This window comes from Phyllostomus discolor, chromosome 6 (genome assembly GCF_004126475.2).
Source record: "Phyllostomus discolor isolate MPI-MPIP mPhyDis1 chromosome 6, mPhyDis1.pri.v3, whole genome shotgun sequence".
NCBI classification, from domain to species: domain Eukaryota; kingdom Metazoa; phylum Chordata; class Mammalia; order Chiroptera; family Phyllostomidae; genus Phyllostomus; species Phyllostomus discolor.
Genome location: NC_040908.2, coordinates 164,021,033 through 164,040,907, shown reverse-complemented (window position 1 = coordinate 164,040,907; position 19,875 = coordinate 164,021,033). Strand labels below are relative to the sequence as shown.

At 49.0% G+C, this 19,875-nt stretch overlaps 1 protein-coding gene and 9 non-coding genes across 11 annotated transcripts; all 10 read left to right on the top strand.

The window, feature by feature from the left end:
• Positions 1–7,290: 7,290 nt before the first annotated feature.
• LOC114501130 lies at positions 7,291–7,361 on the top strand. Its single transcript, XR_003684895.1, has one exon. It is a non-coding gene; the product is annotated as a small nucleolar RNA SNORD26 (small nucleolar RNA).
• Positions 7,362–7,612: 251 nt separating this feature from the next.
• On the top strand, positions 7,613–7,686 carry LOC114501129. The gene has a single exon (XR_003684894.1). It is a non-coding gene; the product is annotated as a small nucleolar RNA SNORD27 (small nucleolar RNA).
• A 320-nt stretch (positions 7,687–8,006) lies between these two features.
• On the top strand, positions 8,007–8,081 carry LOC114501128. Its single transcript, XR_003684893.1, has one exon. It is a non-coding gene; the product is annotated as a small nucleolar RNA SNORD28 (small nucleolar RNA).
• A 372-nt stretch (positions 8,082–8,453) lies between these two features.
• On the top strand, positions 8,454–8,579 carry LOC114501138. Its single transcript, XR_003684902.1, has one exon. It is a non-coding gene; the product is annotated as a small nucleolar RNA SNORD22 (small nucleolar RNA).
• A 201-nt stretch (positions 8,580–8,780) lies between these two features.
• LOC114501127 lies at positions 8,781–8,847 on the top strand. The gene has a single exon (XR_003684892.1). It is a non-coding gene; the product is annotated as a small nucleolar RNA SNORD29 (small nucleolar RNA).
• A 175-nt stretch (positions 8,848–9,022) lies between these two features.
• Positions 9,023–9,092, top strand: LOC114501131. The gene has a single exon (XR_003684896.1). It is a non-coding gene; the product is annotated as a small nucleolar RNA SNORD30 (small nucleolar RNA).
• Positions 9,093–9,283: 191 nt separating this feature from the next.
• Positions 9,284–9,351, top strand: LOC114501132. Its single transcript, XR_003684897.1, has one exon. It is a non-coding gene; the product is annotated as a small nucleolar RNA SNORD31 (small nucleolar RNA).
• A 313-nt stretch (positions 9,352–9,664) lies between these two features.
• LOC114501137 lies at positions 9,665–9,790 on the top strand. Its single transcript, XR_003684901.1, has one exon. It is a non-coding gene; the product is annotated as a small nucleolar RNA SNORD22 (small nucleolar RNA).
• Positions 9,791–14,021: 4,231 nt separating this feature from the next.
• On the top strand, positions 14,022–14,212 carry LOC114501245. Its single transcript, XR_003684993.1, has one exon. It is a non-coding gene; the product is annotated as a U2 spliceosomal RNA (small nuclear RNA).
• A 633-nt stretch (positions 14,213–14,845) lies between these two features.
• Positions 14,846–19,841, top strand: WDR74 (WD repeat domain 74). 2 transcript variants are annotated; one of them, XM_028515798.2, is made up of 11 exons: positions 14,846–14,980; positions 15,062–15,168; positions 15,246–15,367; positions 16,968–17,043; positions 17,177–17,323; positions 17,481–17,582; positions 18,454–18,554; positions 18,640–18,695; positions 19,002–19,147; positions 19,217–19,291; positions 19,619–19,841. In XM_028515798.2, the coding sequence occupies exons 1-11, from the start codon at positions 14,875–14,877 to the stop codon at positions 19,796–19,798; spliced, it is 1,218 nt and encodes a 405-aa protein (XP_028371599.2). In that variant the 5' UTR covers positions 14,846–14,874; the 3' UTR covers positions 19,799–19,841. The 2 variants fall into 2 exon arrangements, with proteins under 2 accessions (XP_028371599.2, XP_028371600.2); XM_028515799.2 differs by having other exon boundaries at positions 14,853–14,980; positions 19,235–19,291.
• The last annotated feature ends 34 nt before the right edge of the window (positions 19,842–19,875 follow it).

Below are 19,875 nucleotides of genomic sequence, written 5' to 3'. Positions count from 1 at the left end.
CCAGGGAGCTCTTTAAAGATGGCATAACCACATTATTAATCAGGAAAAATGTAAATTAAAATAATAAGAAAATATAATTTCACATCCATCAGATTGGAAATATTAAAACATCTGACTTATCCTGGACAGCTAGCTGAGTTGGTTAGAACATCATCCCCATATGCCAAGGTTGCAGGTTCAATCCCCAGTCAGGGCACATACAAGGAGCAACCAATGAATGCATAAATTAAGTGGAACAACACACTGATCTGTCTCTTTCATTCTTTCTCAAAATCAATTTTTAAAAAATCTGACTGAGCGCAGGCTGTGAACCAAAGTATTGCAGGTTCAATTCCCAGCCAGGGTACATGCCAGGGTTGCAGGCCACAGCCCCTAGCAACCGCACATTGATGTTTCTCTCTCTCTCTCTCTCTCTCTCTCTCTCTCTCTGTCTCCCTCCCTTCCCTCTCTAAAAATGAATAAATAAAATCCTTAAAAAATCTGACTGACCAAGTGATGACAAGGATAATGTTGGGAACCGCCGTGCCTGTTGTCAGAAGCTGTAACCCCCGCTTAGGCTAAGGCTAAGGGAACGCCCTTGGAACCATAAGCCAGCAAGAAGACAAGCTTATCTCCCTGACAGAAGCACCGCTTCTGCTCCTTCATACCTCACCCTGCCTGGACCCCAGTGCTTGGTCAGTTAGCCAATGACGGGTAAGATTCCCCAAGGGGGAACGACCTAAGACAGGCATGATCACGTGGTAGGCCCCCAAAAGAAGGACTTTGGGGGCTACGGCAAAAGGGGGTGATGGACTCTCGCCCTTTGGCTTTGACAAAGCCCGAGTCCTCCTGCTCTGCAAGAAAATCTCTCAATCTCTTGGCTGCCTTACTTCCCTTGCTCCACCTAAGCCTGAAACAATGACAGGGTGCTGCCGCCCTGTGCTGGAAAAGGCGATTCCCCGGGTGATCAGGCCTAAGAAAGAACATGTAAATTCCTGTGAAACCTTCTTTGGTTAGAATGCTCTCAGTTGAATGAGAAGGGTCCAAGGAGAAAGTTAGTTTGTTCCTTAAAGTCTTGCAGCTCTTTGACCCTCACTCAAAATAGACCCTCAGAGTTCCTTGTTACCTATCGTTTGATCCTTACTTCCTGGCAATGAGTAATGTGCTTTACCTGAATTCTTATGCAAAAGGAACCCAATAAAAGCCGGTTTGGACGGTAAATCGGCGTGCTCCCCACTAGAGGGGGTGGCCGTTCCGTCCCTACTTCTTCACAGAAACTGGTCTGTCTCTGTGCATGTTTTTTCTTGAGTTTCTATGAGCCATCCGCAGCATTCCGTGATCACTGCTGGCTGGTGACCCACGCATCAGGATAAGAAATTGTATAAGCGGCGACCTAAACTGAAACAACCACTCCAGGTAAACCGTATCAGCAGCCGTCACAGTGAAAATACAGCTGTTGCCCCGCAGTGCAGCTCCGGCGATCCTACTCCAGAAAAGCTCTCCCGCATGCGCACAAGCACAGCCAGAAGGTTTCGCTGCAGCCCTGCTCACGGCAGTAAAATATTTGGATGTCTGAAAAAGGGCCTATCACTAGTGGACAAAATAATTTGAAAAAAATTTCTAAAGAGAACACTATATATGACTAAATCTTAAAGGCAGGCAAAACATGTCAAAAATATATAGCGTTAAAGAAAAAGGGAAAATAGCAGGTTCTCCTTACATTTCCCCCCCCCCAAAAAAACTGAAAGGTACAGTGGAAGGCCAACAGTCTGCATTCTAACTGGCATCTCTCCCAGAAGGGAGACCCACACCATTCCTGAAGGCCCTGCAGTATCAGGTGGATTTGTGGAGTGGATGGAGCAAGTCTCTTTTTAACCTCCCTGTGCAAAAATTCCACTTGATAAATAGGATCCTCAGATAGGTCATTTGTTAGATGTTAAATGGTTAGAACAGATATCATTCTTGAGCTTGGGCCCAAAACCAAAGAAACAACTTACAGTTAAGATTCCTACCCTGGCCCTGGCTAAGGAGGCTCAGCGGATTGAGCATCCGCCTATGAACTGAAAAGTCACTGGTTCAATTCCAGGTCAGGGCACATGCCTGGATTGCGGGCCAGGTTTCCAGCTGGGGGCGAACTGGGGACATGGGAGAGACAATCGGCAACTGGTGGGTGTTTCTCTCCCTCTTTCTCCCTCCTTTCCCCTCTCTCTAAAAATAAATAAAATCTTTTTTTTTTTTAAGATTCCTAGCAGGCCTTGCTTCCATAAATTTCACTCAAGGCTACAAAAGCATCCTGAAAGCTGCTCCTTATGCAATTCTGATTTTCAACACTCTCCCGAATCATTCTAATCCTTCCCTTGGAGAGTTTCCCAATGGCCTAGTCTCTTCTCAAATTGAATTGGGGCCACAGAGGCGCTGGCACATCCCTGCTCCTCTACTGATCCACGCAGTGCCTCCTGCTGCCAGGAGGGGGCAGAGGATTCCCTGAGAAAAATGCCTGAAAGCAGTTTGCGTCCCTGCAGCTATTTTCAACATTTTTCATCTCATGACAGACATGAAGTAATTACTAAAATTCTGTGACACACCCCCCCAAAGTTTTTTTTTGCCAGTCTGACAAAAGAACAGCTATAATTTGGATTTATTCACCCTGGACAGCTCTTGTGTTGGCTGTTGTCATTTTTTTATTTGACAGTCTAAGGGAAAAGAGGTCAGTGTCCCTGACTCTCTGAATCCCCTGAGTCAGGGATTGCATATCTTATTTTTTTATTTTTATTTTTGAAAGATTTTATTTATTTATTTATTTTTAGAAAGAGGGGAAGGGAGGGGGAAGAGTGGGAGAGAAACATCGATGCACACCTGAGAGATACATCAACTGCCTCTCCCATGCCCCCAGTTGGGGACCTGGCCCAAAACCTAGGCATGTGCCCCGACTGGGAATTGAACCAGCCACTTGACCCTTTCGTTTGCCGGCCGGCACTCAGTCCACTGAGCCACACCAGCCAGGGCTCCTTTCTATCTTATTCAAAGAAAAAAATGTTCCACATTCACTTAACTGGATGGATAATGAAACTTGCATTTTCACCAAACTTCAATCTCTCCTTGACATGTATAAAATGGCCCCAGGTTTGTTTTAAAAACCCTCACCACAAACTGGAACTTGACCTACAAAACAATAAGCACGGAACACTCATGTCCTTCTTTGACCTGAAGCACTCCACCCCACAGGGCTCCCTCCTCCACCCCTTCAGAGGCTGCAGGAGTGTCGTCCTTGTCAGAGAAGCCCTCTCGGAGTGCAATGACAACGTACTGCCTTCCGCCCCAGCAATCCCTCTCTCCCGACCTGCTTAGTTTTTATCATGGCATTTAATTCCACTTGACACATTATTTGTTTCTCTCTCCACCAGAATATACACTTCAAGAGAACATAAAGGGGCTGTCTGCTTTGTTCCCTGGTTACAGCTCCTGTGCTTAGTAGGTGCTCCACAAATAAATATTGGTAGAATAAATGTGAAATGAAAGTCACCTGTAAACTCCAACTGCCAAGAACACTGGTCTTTTTTGGGGGCGGGGGGGGGGGGGAGGGTGCTTATCCCCTTCAGCTCCTTTATAGCTTCTAAAAAGAGCATCCCATCCCGTTTTTGACATTCCCCTTTTCTGGTGGATTCTATGTCACTGCACGAGAGGTTGCAAACTCAGTCACGACCACCTTGGGCATATTTCGATTGTCACAGAATGTGCTGAAAATTTGAAGTCAGAAACCAACACTGAAAATGGACAAATAAGCCCTGGCTGGTGTGGCTCAGTGGATTGAGTGCTGACTTGCAATCCAAAAGGTCACCGGTTTGATTCCCGGTTGGGGCACGTGCCTGGGTTGGGAGCCAGGTCCCGGTTGAGGGTGTGTGAGAGGCAACTGACCAATGTATCCCTCAGGCATCCATGTTCCTCTCCCTCTCTTTTTCCCCTCCCCTATCTCTAAAAATAAATTTTTAAAATCTTTGTAAAATGGACAAATTAATATACAATTTTGGATTTCTGGAACCTGTTGGTCAGATTTTTTTTTTTACAGAGATAATATTCTAGCAAGGCAACAATCAGCTGGAGCTAAGCAAGGGCTGCCTCGGTTCTTCAGAGTCCCCTCCCCCAGTTCACATCCCTCATCTGTGTTACTTCCATTTTTCTAGATAGGTGAGGTGGAGGGGCCCCTGACTTAAGTCCTTCTCCTTTCCATTCCCACTGCCTTTGCACTTGTTAGTATAAAATCCACCTACTGGTAGCCTAAACTACTGAGACAATCTGATTAAGGTCCTCATCTCCATCTTATTCCTCAATTTCTCATCATCAGCCTGCTCAAAAACTTTCACTGGCTTTTTTCTCACTATCTACAATTCAATTATTTTGCTTTGCATTCCAGGCCCTTCTCATCTGGCCCTCCCCAGGAAATCTTTCCCAGTTTTTTTTTATATATATGGGTATATATTTTTTAAAGATTATTTATTTATTTATTTACTTTTAGAGAGGGGAAGGGAGGGAGAGAGGGAGAGAAGCATCTACGTGTGGTTGCTTCTTGCATGCCCCCCACTGAAGTCCTGGCTCGCAACCCAGGCATGTGCCCTGACTGGGAATCAAACCGGCGACCCTCTGGTTCACAAGCAGGTGCTCCATCCACTGAGTCACACCAGCCAGGGCCCAGTTTTATACTCTACTATGCCTTTCAGCTCACCTTTCATGAATTATACTCATCTACTTCCTACGTTTTCCAGCTCCAAGCCTGTGCTCAAGTAGTTTCTTTAACTGAAATTTCCTCCTTGGGTCTGTTTATCTACCCTTTAAGGCTCAACACTCCATAAAGTGTTTCCAATTCCCACGCCCAGATTCAACCTCTCTAACCCTGTCTGTCAGCTCTGGGGCTTCTGGATTTTCCATAGTTCATCAGCCCCATTTTCTATACATTTTGTTACAACTTTTCAATCATATACTTGATCAAGCACTCAATAGTTATGGAGCAAATGAATTTATTCCAATCTATAATAACTTTGTTCAAACTGGAATTCTCTCAGTATTATGTATAGTGCCACTTAGGCTACTCAGGGGCGCATGGGGACCACGCTGCCCCCAAAAGGGGTGAAAATTGGATCTTGGTAGAGGAAGGGGAACCAAAAAAAATCTTAGATTTTAAAAAGGTTTCTGGTCCTCCAATAGGCCACAGTACATGAGCAGAAAATATCGTGATATTAAAATTTCATGGTGGTGGTGGGGATTAGAAGGGAAATGTATTTTTTTAAAGATTTTATTTATTTTATTTTTTACAGGAGGGGAGGGAGGTAGAGAGGGAGAGAAACATCAATGTGTAGTTGGCTCTCACACTCCCCCTAGTGGGGACCTGGCCCGCAACCCAGACATGTGCCCTGACTGGGAATTGAACTGGCGGTCCTCTTTTTCGCAGACCAGCGTTCAACCCACTGAGCAACACCAGCTGGGACAGGACATGTCTTTTCAGGCTCCTGTGAAGAGCTACACGATAATGAAAAAGACTGAGAACAGTACCAGGGAATCATTTCCTTTGTTCCCTGCGTATGTATTCACTTGCTCCCCGCCTGACTACCTTGAGAACCGAGTGCCACGACGGCAGTGAGGCCGGGTGGTCAAAAGGGCAGGCGCCGGAATCAGGCTGCCTGGGTTTGCACCTTGGCTCTTAGATTACTCGGCTGCGTAACATCAAGCAAGTTACTTAACCTCTCTAGGTCTCAGGTTCCTAATCTATAACACGATCTTTTTACCTTTCTCCTAGTACTGTATACTAAGTGAGGTCGTACAGAAGGGCCCAGAGAGCTTCGTCAGGGTTTATACAACGTGCACGCACTTGAGGTTGTTTACTACAAACGACTGATGATCTAATGCTGGTAAGTCTCAGTAGCAAGTGTCTACCGGTAATCAGTCAGGAATTGTAGGCAGCCATGCAAGGTAAACCACCTTGGTAATCAGGAATTGTAGGCAGCCATGCAAAAGCTTTCACCTGGGGCCCCCTCCTCTATAAAAGGAGGTTAGTCATTGCACCTACCTCTTGGGATTTGGGAGGACTAATCAATTCATGCAGTGTGCTTAAAACGGTAGGTGCTCCTAATGTTAGTACTACAAGCCGAGGTCCTGGCAAAATCGGACCGAACAGCAGGGCCCTGGTGGCCAATCAGGAAAAATCGGACCCTGTCACAGACTCAAGTGGAGCACCTACGGCCTGATTCGCTTCCCCAAATGGTTCCATGCAAGCTCAGCCCGGTTCCATGCAAGCTCCGTCTGAGCTCGGCCCGGCCCGGGGCTCAGTACCTGAGGCACCTCCCGCGCTGGCACCCTGAGCATCAGGCCCGGATTGCGCGTTGGGCGGCTGACAGGAAGCCGAAACGACAACGGTCGAGGGTTCAGGGGGTTCGGGATCCATGGAGGCGGACCCTGCACAGGGCTTTAGGGTGTGTGTGCGCAAGGGGAGCTCAGGGAAGGGTGTGGGAGCAGGCGGCTGTGACCCAAACACAGCATCAGTCCAGGGTCCGCGAGAAGCCGTGGCAGGCCTCAGCGCTCCAAGTCTCACAGGAGACCGGCGGTAGCACGCTGCCGCAGCGCCAAAGGCGTGGTTTGCGCATTGACCTAAGGCGCATGCGCGCCCTTTTCGCGCCACTGGGGTCGCTTGCTCTCCGGCCTAGTCAGGGAATTTCTACCCGTGATTCCCCGGGCTCGCATGCGCTCTTCTCTTGCGCGTGCGCCCGCTACAGTCCCGCCCTCAAATCCCGTGGGTCTCTGCGGGATGGTATTTAAGCGTCTCGCTGTGCAATTCGGGTCCCGTTTTTCTGCCGCTGTCGGTAAGGTGTTTTGTGTTTCGCTACCCCGCGCCGCGTGCTTGTGGCGCCCTTTGGGCCGTCCTCTTTGTTGCACCTGTCTGAGGGTGGGGGACTGGGCCGGCGTGACCATGGCCTCCGGGCCTCCGGCGGCTCCAGTGCTTTGTGAAGGACAAAATGGCTGTGGCGGGCGGTGCCGGCGGCCCTCTCTGTGATGAGAACCTTTTCACAGACCTGTGCTGAAATCCGTGAGGATAAGAAACTCTGAGACTGGCCTTGCACAGCCGGTGCAGCCATTGTTTCGGAGAACAAAGCGTTTGTTAAATGTTCCGGGGTTGACCTAATGTCTTGTTTGCAGGCTTCAGGCGCGCGTTTGAACGCTCAAGAGCTGGAAATAGTCCTCTTGTTGGAGTAAGTGTTCGCAGCTATCCTTTTCGATTTTCGACTGTTCTCCGGGGTTGAGTGTGGGGAAATCCTAAGGGAGGTGCTACGGGGATGATAAAAAAATGAACTCTCTCTCTCTGATGGATTAGTGGAGACCTGTACATTCTGAGTAGCACCATCCGTCGCAGGTGTTTGGGGTTTTTTAGCTGTGAAGTGTTAATGGCGTTAATGAGGCTAAGTGAAAGGTGATCTTCGTTTTTTTTAGATACGGTTCAGTTCAAAAGAGCCTACAGGTGGGAGGATGGCACAGGACCCGGCCCCGTGCAACTCGGTGGTAACAGTGGGTGTGCTCCAGGTGGGTATGCAATGGTTATGCAGTTGCGGGTAGGGGGATGGGGTCCAGATGGCGTCTAGTTGGGCTGGCCACTCCATGATGAACACAAAATGACAAGCATATGACTGAACTTAAAAGTGATGTCATCTTACTCTACTGAGAAGTGAGCTGAGAAGATCCAGGGGTCTTTGAGTGGCTCTTCCAGGGTACCTGCAATGTCTCTTTTTTTTCCTGTTCCTAGCATTGCCTCATCAATCCTGAGGAATTCAGCTGCTTCCCAAGGTGACTGCAGGTAACTGTTCAAATGAGGAATTGGGGTGTCCTCTCTCCGGCGTTCCCCAAAGCCAGGAGAGCAACTGGTTGATGGAGCAGTGTCTCCTTCCAGCATGTTTCTCTTGAATGACCTTCTTGGGGAGGGAGAGGACAACCCAATAGTACAATTGGTTTTTGAGGGTGTGATTTTTTTCCCTCGCCCACGAGGCACTGTCAGATGATTTGAATTGTTATGCTGATACTCTGTGAGGTGTGACAGGTAATAGCATGTTAGAGTTCTGATGGCAGTATCTGTTAAATGAAGAAATCATAACCCATTCTTAACATTTTAAAGTAATTACTTGCTTCTTGTTTACAGGTTGTCCTGATGATAAATATTCACCTATCTTAAGGGTAAGTGGCTTCTCCCAATATTGAAGTAAATTAACATACATGAACCCATTCATTATCCAAAGGATAACTTAGCAACACGGGGTGTGCGTGTGTTACCAGAGCCCTGATTGGCCCATATAGCATTCTGGTTTCTCTTGTTCTCACAGTGATTTTCATTGCTTTCTTGCCTCCCCTAGATGCCCACTGATCTGTCCAGGGTTGAACTCTTGGAAAGAGTTGGAAGCGGTGAGTGTCTGTAATTTGGTTGTGGTTTGCTCAGAGTCCAGTGCCAGTGAGGAGAGCAGGCATCCTGTCTTACCGCAGTCTAGCCCCAGAGCCAGTAATGGTGAACCCACTGGGGCTGGCTGGGAGAGAGGATGAGAATTTGTTCCCTAAGGAACTGTCTGAGGTACGACGCATACCTGTGGATAGCGTTAGCTTTTCTCAGGGGCTATCCAGTAACCATGGCTACAAATAGCTTCAGCTGTGTTAGATATTTTACTAATATACATGGTCTCGTTTAGGAGCAGCTGGATCCTGTGTACTACTGGAAAGCCTCCAAGGTTAAAAAAGGTTAGTTGATTAATTTCAGGCTTATGCCTCCCAGCAGTCGGTTTCTGTGATGAATCAAACTAGCTCACTATGATTTACATAATGAAAACATTTGAACACCTGAGAAACTGGAGAAGCCAGTAGTGGAGGAGGAGGTACCTTGTTAAGGAGTTTTATTGACCCCAGCCTTGTCTTTCCCTAGGCACTGTTACCAGTAATCTGCTTATCTACTCAAAGGTGAGTGGTTTCCGTGTGTGTTGGTGCAAACAGCATGGTGGGTAGAAAAATGCCCTTTTTGGCCTATATACATGATGACTTACATGGAATCTCGTTCGGCTGACAACTTGCTGTTGAGACTCGGAAATCTGATTTTCTAGGACCTGGCTGAGGTGGGGACAGCTTTCAGTGCAAGAAGTTGCACATTGCCAACTCAGTCTTGTTTGTTTCAGGTGCAGCAACTTCTCTTGGAGCTGAAGAATGATTGAGGTAAATCTCTGCAACAGTTGCAGTCTATGGCTGACGTATAAAATTTGTCACGGTTGTGTGTGTCGCACTTTTTGGGTCACTCACCAGTGATGAGTTCAATACCGCCCCAGTCTGATCATTGTGACTGAAAGGTATTTCTGAGCTGTGAGCTTACCTTGGAGTGGAAGTTGACAATGGGAAGGAAGGTAATCGAGTAGGCTGTGCAGCCAATAGGAAGTTCTATTGGAACTTCCTAGAGAGAGAACTACCTAGTTCCTGTAAAATGTGCGTTGAAACCTGGCATATCCTATACAGGTGTGTCTTCCCCCCAAACAACAGGGGTTCCCAGGGCTGGTTGAGAGACTTAATTTCCAATCATTCTTTTGCAGGGACTGTGTAAGCCATATCTCTGCTCAACTTCATGCTGAAGTTAGAGGTGAGTAAATTCAGATGCATGCAAAGTGTGGGCTGAACTAAAATTTCCCAGTGATGAAACGTTCACATGTCTTACCTCCTGTTCTAGTCCCAGAGCCTGTAAAGGTGAACCCACTGGGGCTGGCTGGGGGAGAAGAGGAAAGTTTGTTCCAGAAGGAACTGTCTGAGGGGTCATAAGGATTTCTAGACATGGGAAACGGAAAAATAAGTCACTTACTGAAAATTTGTTCTTTTTTCCAGGTCTAAAGAAAGAACAATTGTATATAATGGTAGGTATCTGCTCATGTATTGGTGTTTAGTAGTTAAAGTGCTGACGTAATAAACAAAGCTCCTAGGGTTGTAAATGGTTTAAAGGTAAGCTCCTTGTAAACTCTCAGTGCATATTCTTGCCCACCCAGTAAGAAAACTCACTTTTCTTTTTCTCTGTAGGATGCCAGCACTTCCAAAACATCAAAAACGAATTTTCAAGGAATTTCTTGTATACTATGGCTGTTCAAATTTGTGCATAATCATTTCGGTCTTTATAAATAAACAATTTAAACTGTGTTGTGATTGGTGTGTTTGGTGGGTCTGTTTACCTAAACTGGGTTCAGTTTTTAGGGTGTCGGGGTGCTCAGGTGAACACTTGTTCAGTGATCCATCTTGATCTCTATAAACGGAGCAAATGCAAATGGCTACTTGAGAAATTAGTTTCATCCCAATGGGTTGCTTGTCCTCACAGATAACTGATGCTTTCAAATATTTTCTTATTTTTAATTGGGAGGGAGAGAAACATTGGTCAAGGACCCCTTGCCTGTGCCCTGATGAGGGATCAAACCCACAACCCAGGCATGTGCCCTGACCAGAAATGAAACCAGTGACCTTTCACTTTGCAGGACAATGCCAAAGCAGCTGAGCTACATGGGTTGTTGGGAGTGTCTCTGATTGGGCCCTGGGCAAGCTGGGTTTGGGGATGAAGTGAGGGCAGAGGCACACAGCCTGGGGAGGGTGGCGTGGGTGTGTGTGTGTACGGGTTGGGTCAGTGATTGGTTAACATGCACATGGGCCCCCACCCTACCTGGCACTTATGACAGTTGTCAGATTCAGATAAGGACCATCCTTATATTTCCCAATCCTTGACAGTGGATACTAAATTATGAATTCAGGGCCTCTGTAAATTTTAGGGTATAGTCATCCCTCTATCCTGGGGTATTGGTTCCAGGCTCCACATGGATATCAAAATCTAAGGATGATCAGTAATCATCTAAAGCGCATTTGCACCCTTGCTGGTGTGAAGTGCACTGAGTGCCAGCCTTGACCTTAAAGGTCACCAGTTTGATTCCTAGTCAGGGCACATTCCTGGGTTTCATGCCCTGGTTGCCGTGGGAGAGGCAGCCCAAGCAATGTATCTTGTGCATTGATGTTTCTCTCCTTTGCCCTCTAAAAATAAAGTGTAATTGCATGTGACCTAGGCACAACCTGCTTCAAATCACCTCTGGAAAATGATACGTAAGTAGTTGTACTGCATTGTTTAGGGAGTGACAAGTTCTGTGTTCAGTGCAGATGCAACTACCATAGATGTTACGTGTGGTACATGGGAGCAACAGTGAAGCCTTTTTTAAAATAGCTTGCATCTGGGGTTCAGCCTGCTATACCCAGAGAAGCATACTGAGGGCCAATAAAAAGGAGCCAAGACCACTGGAACCCCTTCCCCATGGATTCATGGCACAAATGTAAAATAAAAGACCTGTACTGGTTAAAAAACAAAACCCCTCCATCTGCAGTTGGTTTAGTCTGTACGTGGAACCCACAGATATAGAAGTCCAACTATGCATTTCATGTCAGTATAAGAAGGCAACTTAAATATTGGTTTTGTCCATTAAGTAGTAGCCCCACAGATTTGGGAGTTGTCAACAGTAATATAGCCATGGGAATGGGAGGGCTGGTCCTGGAAGTGGATCTAATGAGAAAGGCCCCCCGCCAGGATGGGATTGGTGTGTGTGTGGCGGGCAGGGGGGGACAGCAGAGGAGAAAGGCCCCGCAGGCAGGGGGAGGGCCCACAGAGCACTGGTTTGGTAATCAGGGAACAGCACCCACGTGCACACGTGACGGATGCTGTGTCGAAGCTACAAAGAGATCAGAACGGACTAGAAATGACCAAAAGCAGCTGTGCTGAGTTTTAGCTACACACCAGCCACTATGTGCATTACCTCATCTCATCCTCTCCCCAGCCAGGGAAGACAGGTGCCAGAACCGTCCTTGGATAAGAGGAGGAAATGGAGGCAAGCAACAGATTAATTGCCCATCCTCATAGTTAGAATAGGGGAGGAGGGGGTCAGCTGTCAGCCCCGGGGATATAACCATCAGACCAAGCTATTAGCTCTGGGAGTCGAGGCTACTGTTAACCCCAGATGTGGAAAATGCAGCAAGGAGGTGATGCAACCAAAGCTAGACAGATCTGATTTTCTTTATCATTGTGGAGTGCCTCCTCAATAAGTATAAAGAAATGGACAAAGGGCCTCCCAGGGAGCACATGTATTTCCAAGTTCTTGTGAAGCCCTCACTATCAGCCTCCTAGACCCATGCAGGGCAAGGCGAGCAGGGGGCAGTAGGAGGAGAGTGAAGGAGCCACTCCCCACTTGCCTTGGCTTCAGAGGCAGAACAGGGCTGCTGCTGAATGTGAACACCCAGACAGAGATCTGCCCGCTTGGAGATCTGTGCTCCACCATTCACGCTCGCTGTGCCCTGGCCAGGACTGCAGCCTGCTCCGCCCGGGGCTGTGGCTTGCCCCAGGTTAGGTCTTGCAGAATTTGGAGAAGGATGAGGTTGAAAGAAACTGAATTTTGTTTTTGCCCCTGTATTAGTTTTTTTTTTATTGCTGTTGTAACAAATACTGTAAACTCAGTAGCTTAAAACAAATGGAAGTCAGAAATCCAAAATGGATCTCAATGGGCTAAAATCAAGCTGTGTCAGCAGGGCCGAGGCTCCAAGGGCAATTCATTTCCTTGGATTTTCCAGCTTCTAGAGGCCACCAGGCATGACCCTCTGCCATCTTCAGTTAGCAATGGCTCATCAAATCTTCCTTAATGCTGCATCACTCTGATACTGAGTCTGATGCCTCCTATTCCTGAGGGCCTTGTGAGGATACGGGTGGGCCCACCAGATAATCCAGGATAATCTTTCTCAAAAGCCTAAACTATGTAAATTAACACATTCTGAGGTTGTAAGAATTCTTGGGCGGCGGGGGGGGGGGGGGGGCGGGGGGCGGGGGGATCATTATGTAGACCACACTCTTAATTAAGCACCTCCCTGGAGGCTCTGGGTTTTACTGCTTCTGGATTATCAGAAACCTTTCTAGTTGAAATTATATTAGTGAAAATGGAATGAGTTACTCTTGCCTGAAGGTTCTCAGCCGTGCCTGTACCTTTAACACAGAACCCAGGCCTCTGCTTCCAGCCCAGCTGCAGCGCTTCAGTTCAGGAGGTTTCCGACAGAACATGCCACATTTATATGAATATAGTTTCCAAGGAAACGGGACCTCAAGTCCCTTCTCAGGGACCTGATATATAATCCCTTTCATACAGCCGTGCTTTGCTTTGAGCCTATAGAACTGCCCATTCAGATTGGACCTACGCTGGCCTCACCCCCCTCTCCCACTGCTGGATCCTGATTTAAGAATCAGGAACCTCTGAAGTGTCTTTCTCAGTGCAGGGTTTCCCCTCTGTTGAAGGGTGCACGGCAAGATGTAAGGGGTGGGGGCGGATGTGACAAGTCAGCGGGGGAAGCACAGCAAAGAGCCTATGCCAGCAGAATTCAGTCCTAAAGCCCAACCTTCAGTGTGTGTCCTCACTACTCATAAATACCCACTACGCGCGTCATAATTTCCCCACTTAGGAAAGAGCAGCCTACAGAACCTAAATCAGGAAATGGTGAGCAGGGATCCCAAATCAGCAATTTGGATTCCAAAGCCTGTGCTCCCGGACCGTGGCCGCTCCGAATGTGTCCCGCATAGGGCACACAGCCACTCGCCGCACCTGCAACCCACTGACGAAGACCACCGCCAGCCCGTGCCCCGTGTTTCTGAAAAACCTTTTAGGGCGGGAGACTGGAGCCACAATCTAGGGAAAAAGAGACCACGTGGTCTTTGAAATCAGGACTTGTATGTGGACCAATCCTCAAAACGTTCAAAACTGGAAGGGCGGGTTTATGCAAAACACCCAGGATTGAGTAAGGAAAAGCAGTAGAGAACCATATTTTAAGGTCTGTTTCCAAAAACGTGTTATTATTTTGAAATAAGAATACTAAGAATTGAGGGTAGGAAAAACTACATATTAAAAAGGAATCCAGTCATTAGGCCATTAAAGTCGCCACAAACGTAAAAGCTATAACCATGGTAAGCCTGGCCCAGAGCGCAGAGTAGCAGTATCGCTTCTCGGCCTTTTGGCTAAGATCAAGTGTAGTATCTGTTCTTATCAGTTTAATATCTGATACGTCCTCTATCCGAGGACAATATATTAAATGGATTTTTGGAGTTAGGAGATGGAATAGGGGCTTGCTCCGTCCACTCCACGCATCGACCTGGTATTGCAGTACTTCCAGGAACGGTGCACCCCCTCTGGGGGAACTATTGCTCGTACAAAAATAAGACTGACTCTTTCAAGATCTATAAGCGTACGAAAATTTCTTTCAGCTTTACAGTGACTGAGATCCTCAAGGATCACAGCTATTAATTGGTTTTTTTGAACAAAACAAGTAATGAAAGCCAGGAGTATCATCAAGGCTTAAAACAGCAGCGTGGGTTCTTTTTGTTACTTTTTTTTCAAAACTTGAATTGCCTCCATTTTTACCCTAACTCCGTGCAAGAAAATTAGAAGAAAAACCTACTCCCACCTTTTCAAAACAAAGGTGTTGTAGAATCTTCGGTTTCATTTTTCCCGTTTTTCTTCTTTTTGTCTTTTATTTTCGAGTTCGAAACCATGCGCCACAGTAGTGACTTCAATAGTATTGTACAGAGAAAAAAATACCATATTGATACTTTACAGCAGGAAAACGGACTGGAGCTGGCTCAAAACCAGGCCTCGCGGCTCAATTAGGATGCGCTTTATTCTAAGTGGGAATTGGTTAAGTTACTTTGCAGATCCGTAAGAACGTCTCTACCTTTCGTTTTCGCATCGCGAAACTAGCGGGAACAGGCGACAGACAGGCAGACTTCCGGCACCTCAAACTCCCAGAAATCGCGTTGGTCCGGATCCCACTCCGCGCGCCTGGGTGACGCAAATGCTGCGCCGGAAGTGCGGCTGTGGGCTGCCAGGCTCCGTTATGGCAGCTGCAGGGGCACGCTGGAACCATGTGTGGGTCGGCTCCGAGACTGGGATCCTTAAAGGTGGGTGACAAGATCGGGTGTCGGGAAGTGGCGAGGTCGCCAGCTCGCGACCCCGGTGCGACTGACACCCGCGTCCCGCAGGGGTGAACCTTCAGCGCAAACAGGCGGTGAACTTCACTGCGACCGGGCAGCCGCGGCGCGAGGAGGCGGTGAGCGCCCTATGCTGGGGCGCGGGCGGTGAGACACAGGTGAGCAGCCGCTGGCCGGGGTGGAGCTGAGGGGCTGGTAGCCTCGCTGTCCTCGCCATCCTGTTCTCTGCCCGCAGATTCTGGTGGGCTGTGCTGACAGGACGGTGAAGCACTTCAGCACCGAGGAGGGCATATTCCAGGGCCAGAGGAACTGTCCCGGCGGGGAGGGCACGTTTCGAGGCCTCGCCCAGGTTGACGGGTAAGACCGAGACCTTCAATGAACGCTTAGGGCGACCGTTGAGGCTCACACAGGACGGCCGAAGAATGGTGACCAACCCTTACGGGGACACGGTCCTGGGCTGGGTGACAGGGACCTGTGTCCTGTGTTCTTTCATTCATTCCTATAACATTTAAGAACACCTAGTGAGTTATATGCATTCAGCGAAATGCAAGGGCTGCAGGTAAACCGACCATCCTCGAGGGATTTTCTCCTGGTTCTCAAGCCTTTTGAGTGACCCAGAGCACTGAGTAGTTTAGAGGATGTTTTTAAATGGGGACTGACGACCACCACCAAGGTGATGAAGCTCCCAAAGGAAAGGACAGGAGGAAAGTGCTGGTGGTTCCGTTACTGGCATAACTTTCTTCCGCAGATGAAGAGAGGAGGTTGTGAACGGGGCGTGTAGGTTTGGTGGTGATAATTCTGACCTCTTGCAGAGGGGGTACAACGTTTGAAGTAGGCCTTGAAGAATTGTTAGAATTTTGACAGGTGGAGAAAGGGGTAAGGGCACTATAGAAAGAGGCTACTGCCAGGGCAGAGGCCAAGGATTGGTGTCCGGCTGCAGGATACCTTTCAGGGAAGATAAATAAATAGCATCTGGGGGTTGTCTCTGAGGAAGCATTTCACTACAAGGTGGGCAAGGTAGGTTGGGATTCATTGTAAAGGGCTTTAGGTGCCAGGCTGAGAGATCCGCACTTTGGTTTCTCAGGTGGTGGGGTTGTTGGGTTTTGAGGGGGCAGTGCTGTATTCAGAGCTGTGAGCCTGTGGGAGTGTGGGGGATGAACTGTGAGAACAGCTGGAAGACTATTGTCACAGCTGCGGCAAGTGATGCAGGCACTGAACCAAGGTGGCAAGGGTGGGCAGATTCGAGAAAGAGCGTAAGCTCCCACTGTACAGCTGCTGGGGAGAGACTTGTTTGGGCTTCTTGGGAGGGGTTCTTGCAGAGATTGACATTTAGTGCCTAGAACCCAGAACAGGGGACTCAAGACAAGAAGCTGGTGTTTGACTTTGGCCAAACCCTAAACCCAGACCAGTCCCATTTCAGTCCTTTCAGTGACTGACTCTGACCCCTGGCGACTGACTTAAGATGTAGAAACGCCTGTAGGGCCAGCTGTGGAACACAAAGTCACTGCTTTGGAGTATCCCAGGCTTGATTTCTGTTTCTGGCCTTTGCTGAGTGGGCTGACTGCTTAGAGCTTCAGTTTCCCCACTTATGAAACCGGTAAACGTTCACTCTGCTGAAGAAATTAAATAACAGGCTCTGGCTGGGTAGTTCAGTTGGTTACACGGTCGTACCCAATAAGTCAGGGTTGCAGGTTCGATCCCCCCGCTGCAGGACACATGCAAGAATCAACCAATGAATGCATAAACTAGTAAAACAACAAATTGATGTCTCTTTCTCTCTGCCTCTAAAAATCAATAAATAAGAATTTAAAAAGTAAATAGACAATAGACACTGAAGCTGGAAACTGTCAAACCCTGCCCAGACTCGTTACCTAGCAGCTTCCTTAGGAAGAGGACTGGTAACACTCCCCTGTTCTTTTGTCAGCCTAACTCTACCCTATCCTTCCTCTGCCTGCAGCACCCTCATCACATGTGTGGACTCTGGGATTCTGCGAGTCTGGGGTGACAATGACAAGGAGACATCTTCTGACCCAGTGAGGCTCCCCTGCCCTGATCCTGACGGTTGTGGGAAGGCGGGAGCCAGGGGAACATGTGGACGAGGGCATTGGGCGAGGGTTAGGGACTGTGAACTGACGCTCGTTTCCCATCTCGCCTCGTTCTTTCCAGCTCCTGGAACTAAGGGTGGGCCCCGGGGTGTGTAGGATGCGCCAGAACCCAGTGCACCCCCACGTAGTTGCCACAGGTGGGAAGGAGAATGCTTTAAAGGTGTGGGACCTGCAGGGGTCTGCAGAGCCTGTGTTCAGAGCCAAGAACGTGAGTGATGGGTAGGGAGGGGCTGGGGTCCAGGGAGGTGGGGTCATTGACCACGAGTCAGAGACCAGGTGGGCTTCAGGGGTTGATGGCGGAGGTTTGAAAGAAGGGGCACCCTGAGCTGCCCACAACCCTGTCCCCCATCTACCCACCCCACCAGGTACGGAATGACTGGCTTGACCTTCGAGTTCCCATCTGGGACCAGGACATACAGTTCCTCCCTGAGTCACAGAAGCTTGTCACCTGTACAGGGTACCACCAGGTGAGGCATCACCCCACCCCTACCTCCTACTGGGCTCCAGCAGCCTCCTGGGGAAACAGCTTCCCTGTGTGGGCTCCGTCCCCATCCTTCGTCCCAGGGGCCTCTCTCACTGTTCTTCTGTCCCTGAACTCTCAGAGGAGGGAGCACTCCCCCATCCGTACCTGCCCCGCAACCGTCTTTTACCGCATTCCAGCGTGGAGTTTTGTGAACTGTGACTCTTCCTATTCCTCCCAACTAGGAGAGAAAGGAGTGTTCCTTCCCTTCATGGTAGAGTCACAGGGTGCAAGTGTCGTGAGAGGACACTGGGCTCCATGTCCAGAGAACTGGGTTTCTGGGCCTCATGCAGCTGCTGATTTGCTTCAGGGCCCTGGCTTGACTCCTCTCTGGCCTCAGCTCGTCAGCTTTGTAGAAAGGGCCCAACTGGGGAGCTCAGGCAGGACTGGGTCACTATATTTGCTGTTTCCTTTGCTCTGCTCCAAGCACACATGAGGGCTTACTCTCTCCTCCCTTGTTCAGGCTAAACTCTGTGCTTAAAATTCAGCGCCCTCGACAATTGGACTGACTTGCTCTTCCATCCCAAGATGGGAGAATGGGGGTATGGAATGGTCACATATGCAGGCCATGGGAATGCTGCTGCTTCCTAACCTGGGGGGCCGCTCCCCTCAGCCCTGTCCATGTATGCTCCTAAGAAGCTCTCCCCCAACCCCCAACACTCAAGAGAAGAGGGGTGCATTTCAAATGAGAAAGCTTCTCCTAAGAGTGGGTCATAAACAGGAAAGCCATACACAAAGAGGGGGAGAAGTGTGGGGAAGCCACAGTGGGGGGCTTTGTGGGGTGAGAGTACCCTTGTGATTCCTCAGTCTTCCCCCAGGTCCGTGTCTATGATCCAGCCTCCCCGCAGCGCCGGCCGGTCCTAGAGGCCACCTATGGGGAGTACCCACTGACGGCTATGACTCTCACTCCTGGGAGCAAGTGAGTATGTACAGGGCAGAGTAGGGTCAGGAAGGACTCCAGGAGGCTCCTGCTGACCTCACCTAACCTCTGGTCTCCTCCTCAGCTCAGTGATTGTGGGGAACACTCATGGGCAGCTGGCAGAAATTGATCTTCGGCAAGGTAGTGGACCGGAGAGCCCTGGGGGGAAGGAGAGGGCAGGATTCCCTCTGAGGCAGTAGTGGGGTGGTGGACCCCTCATTTAGGTGTCGGGGTTCAGAGTGTGCATTCAAAAGCTGTATGACCTCGGGCAAATTACCATAACTCCCTGTGCCTTAGTTCCTTTACCTGTGGAATGGAGCTGTAATGGTAACTCTATCTCAGCGTTGTGTTGAGGATGAAGTAGTGAAATGTAGTGATTTGAACAGTAAACACTCGGTACTGGCTGCTGGCTGGCCAGCTGGCACTGATGCCTGCCCCCTTCTCCAGGGCGCCTACTGGGCTGTCTGAAGGGGCTGGCAGGCAGTGTCCGAGGGTTGCAGTGCCACCCTTCAAAGCCGCTGCTAGCCTCCTGTGGCTTGGACAGAATCTTGAGGATACACAGGATCCAGAATCCACGAGGCCTGGAGCACAAGGTGAGAGCCTGCTGCCTCCAGAGGCCCCATTCCTGTTTCTGTACATTTCAGCATGTTTGGGTCCTTAAGGCCCCTCATCTCTTGCAGGTTTATCTCAAGTCTCAACTGAACTGCCTTCTCCTGTCAAGCAGGGATAACTGGGAGGTGAGCAGTTGGGTCTGGGAAGGTAGGAACCAAGGGCATGAGATGTGAGGATGTATTTCCCTGTGGGGAGAAAAAGGAAGCAGCTGGAACGCAGATCTGGACCTCTCCGTCTCTCTGCCACGTCTCTTAATTTTCCTGAGGAGTGTTAATAGTTATAGTCCTGCCAGGGCCACGGCCATGGGTGATACAGGAACACGGATGGGGATTGTTTCCCAGAGCAGGCAATAAAAGTGGTGCTACTTGGAAAGGTGATTTCCCAGTTCAAGCCTCCTTCTCTGTGGGTCTGTCACCGTGTCCCTGACTCCTAAGCTTTTCTCTACTCACTAGGACGAACCACAAGAGCCTCAAGAGCCCAGTAAGCTATCCCCAGAAGACACAGAGGCAGATGAACTTTGGGCTTCTTTGGAAGCAGCCGCCAAGCGGAAGCTCCCTGATTTGGAGAAGACCCCAGGGGCTCTCCAAACCAGACGGAAAAAGAAAAAGCGGCCTGGCTCCATCAGCCCCTGAAAAGCCTGAGCTCATTTTGTAAATAAACGACTGATACCCATCATGACCCTGAGCCTTTTGTGATGGGCGAAATGAAA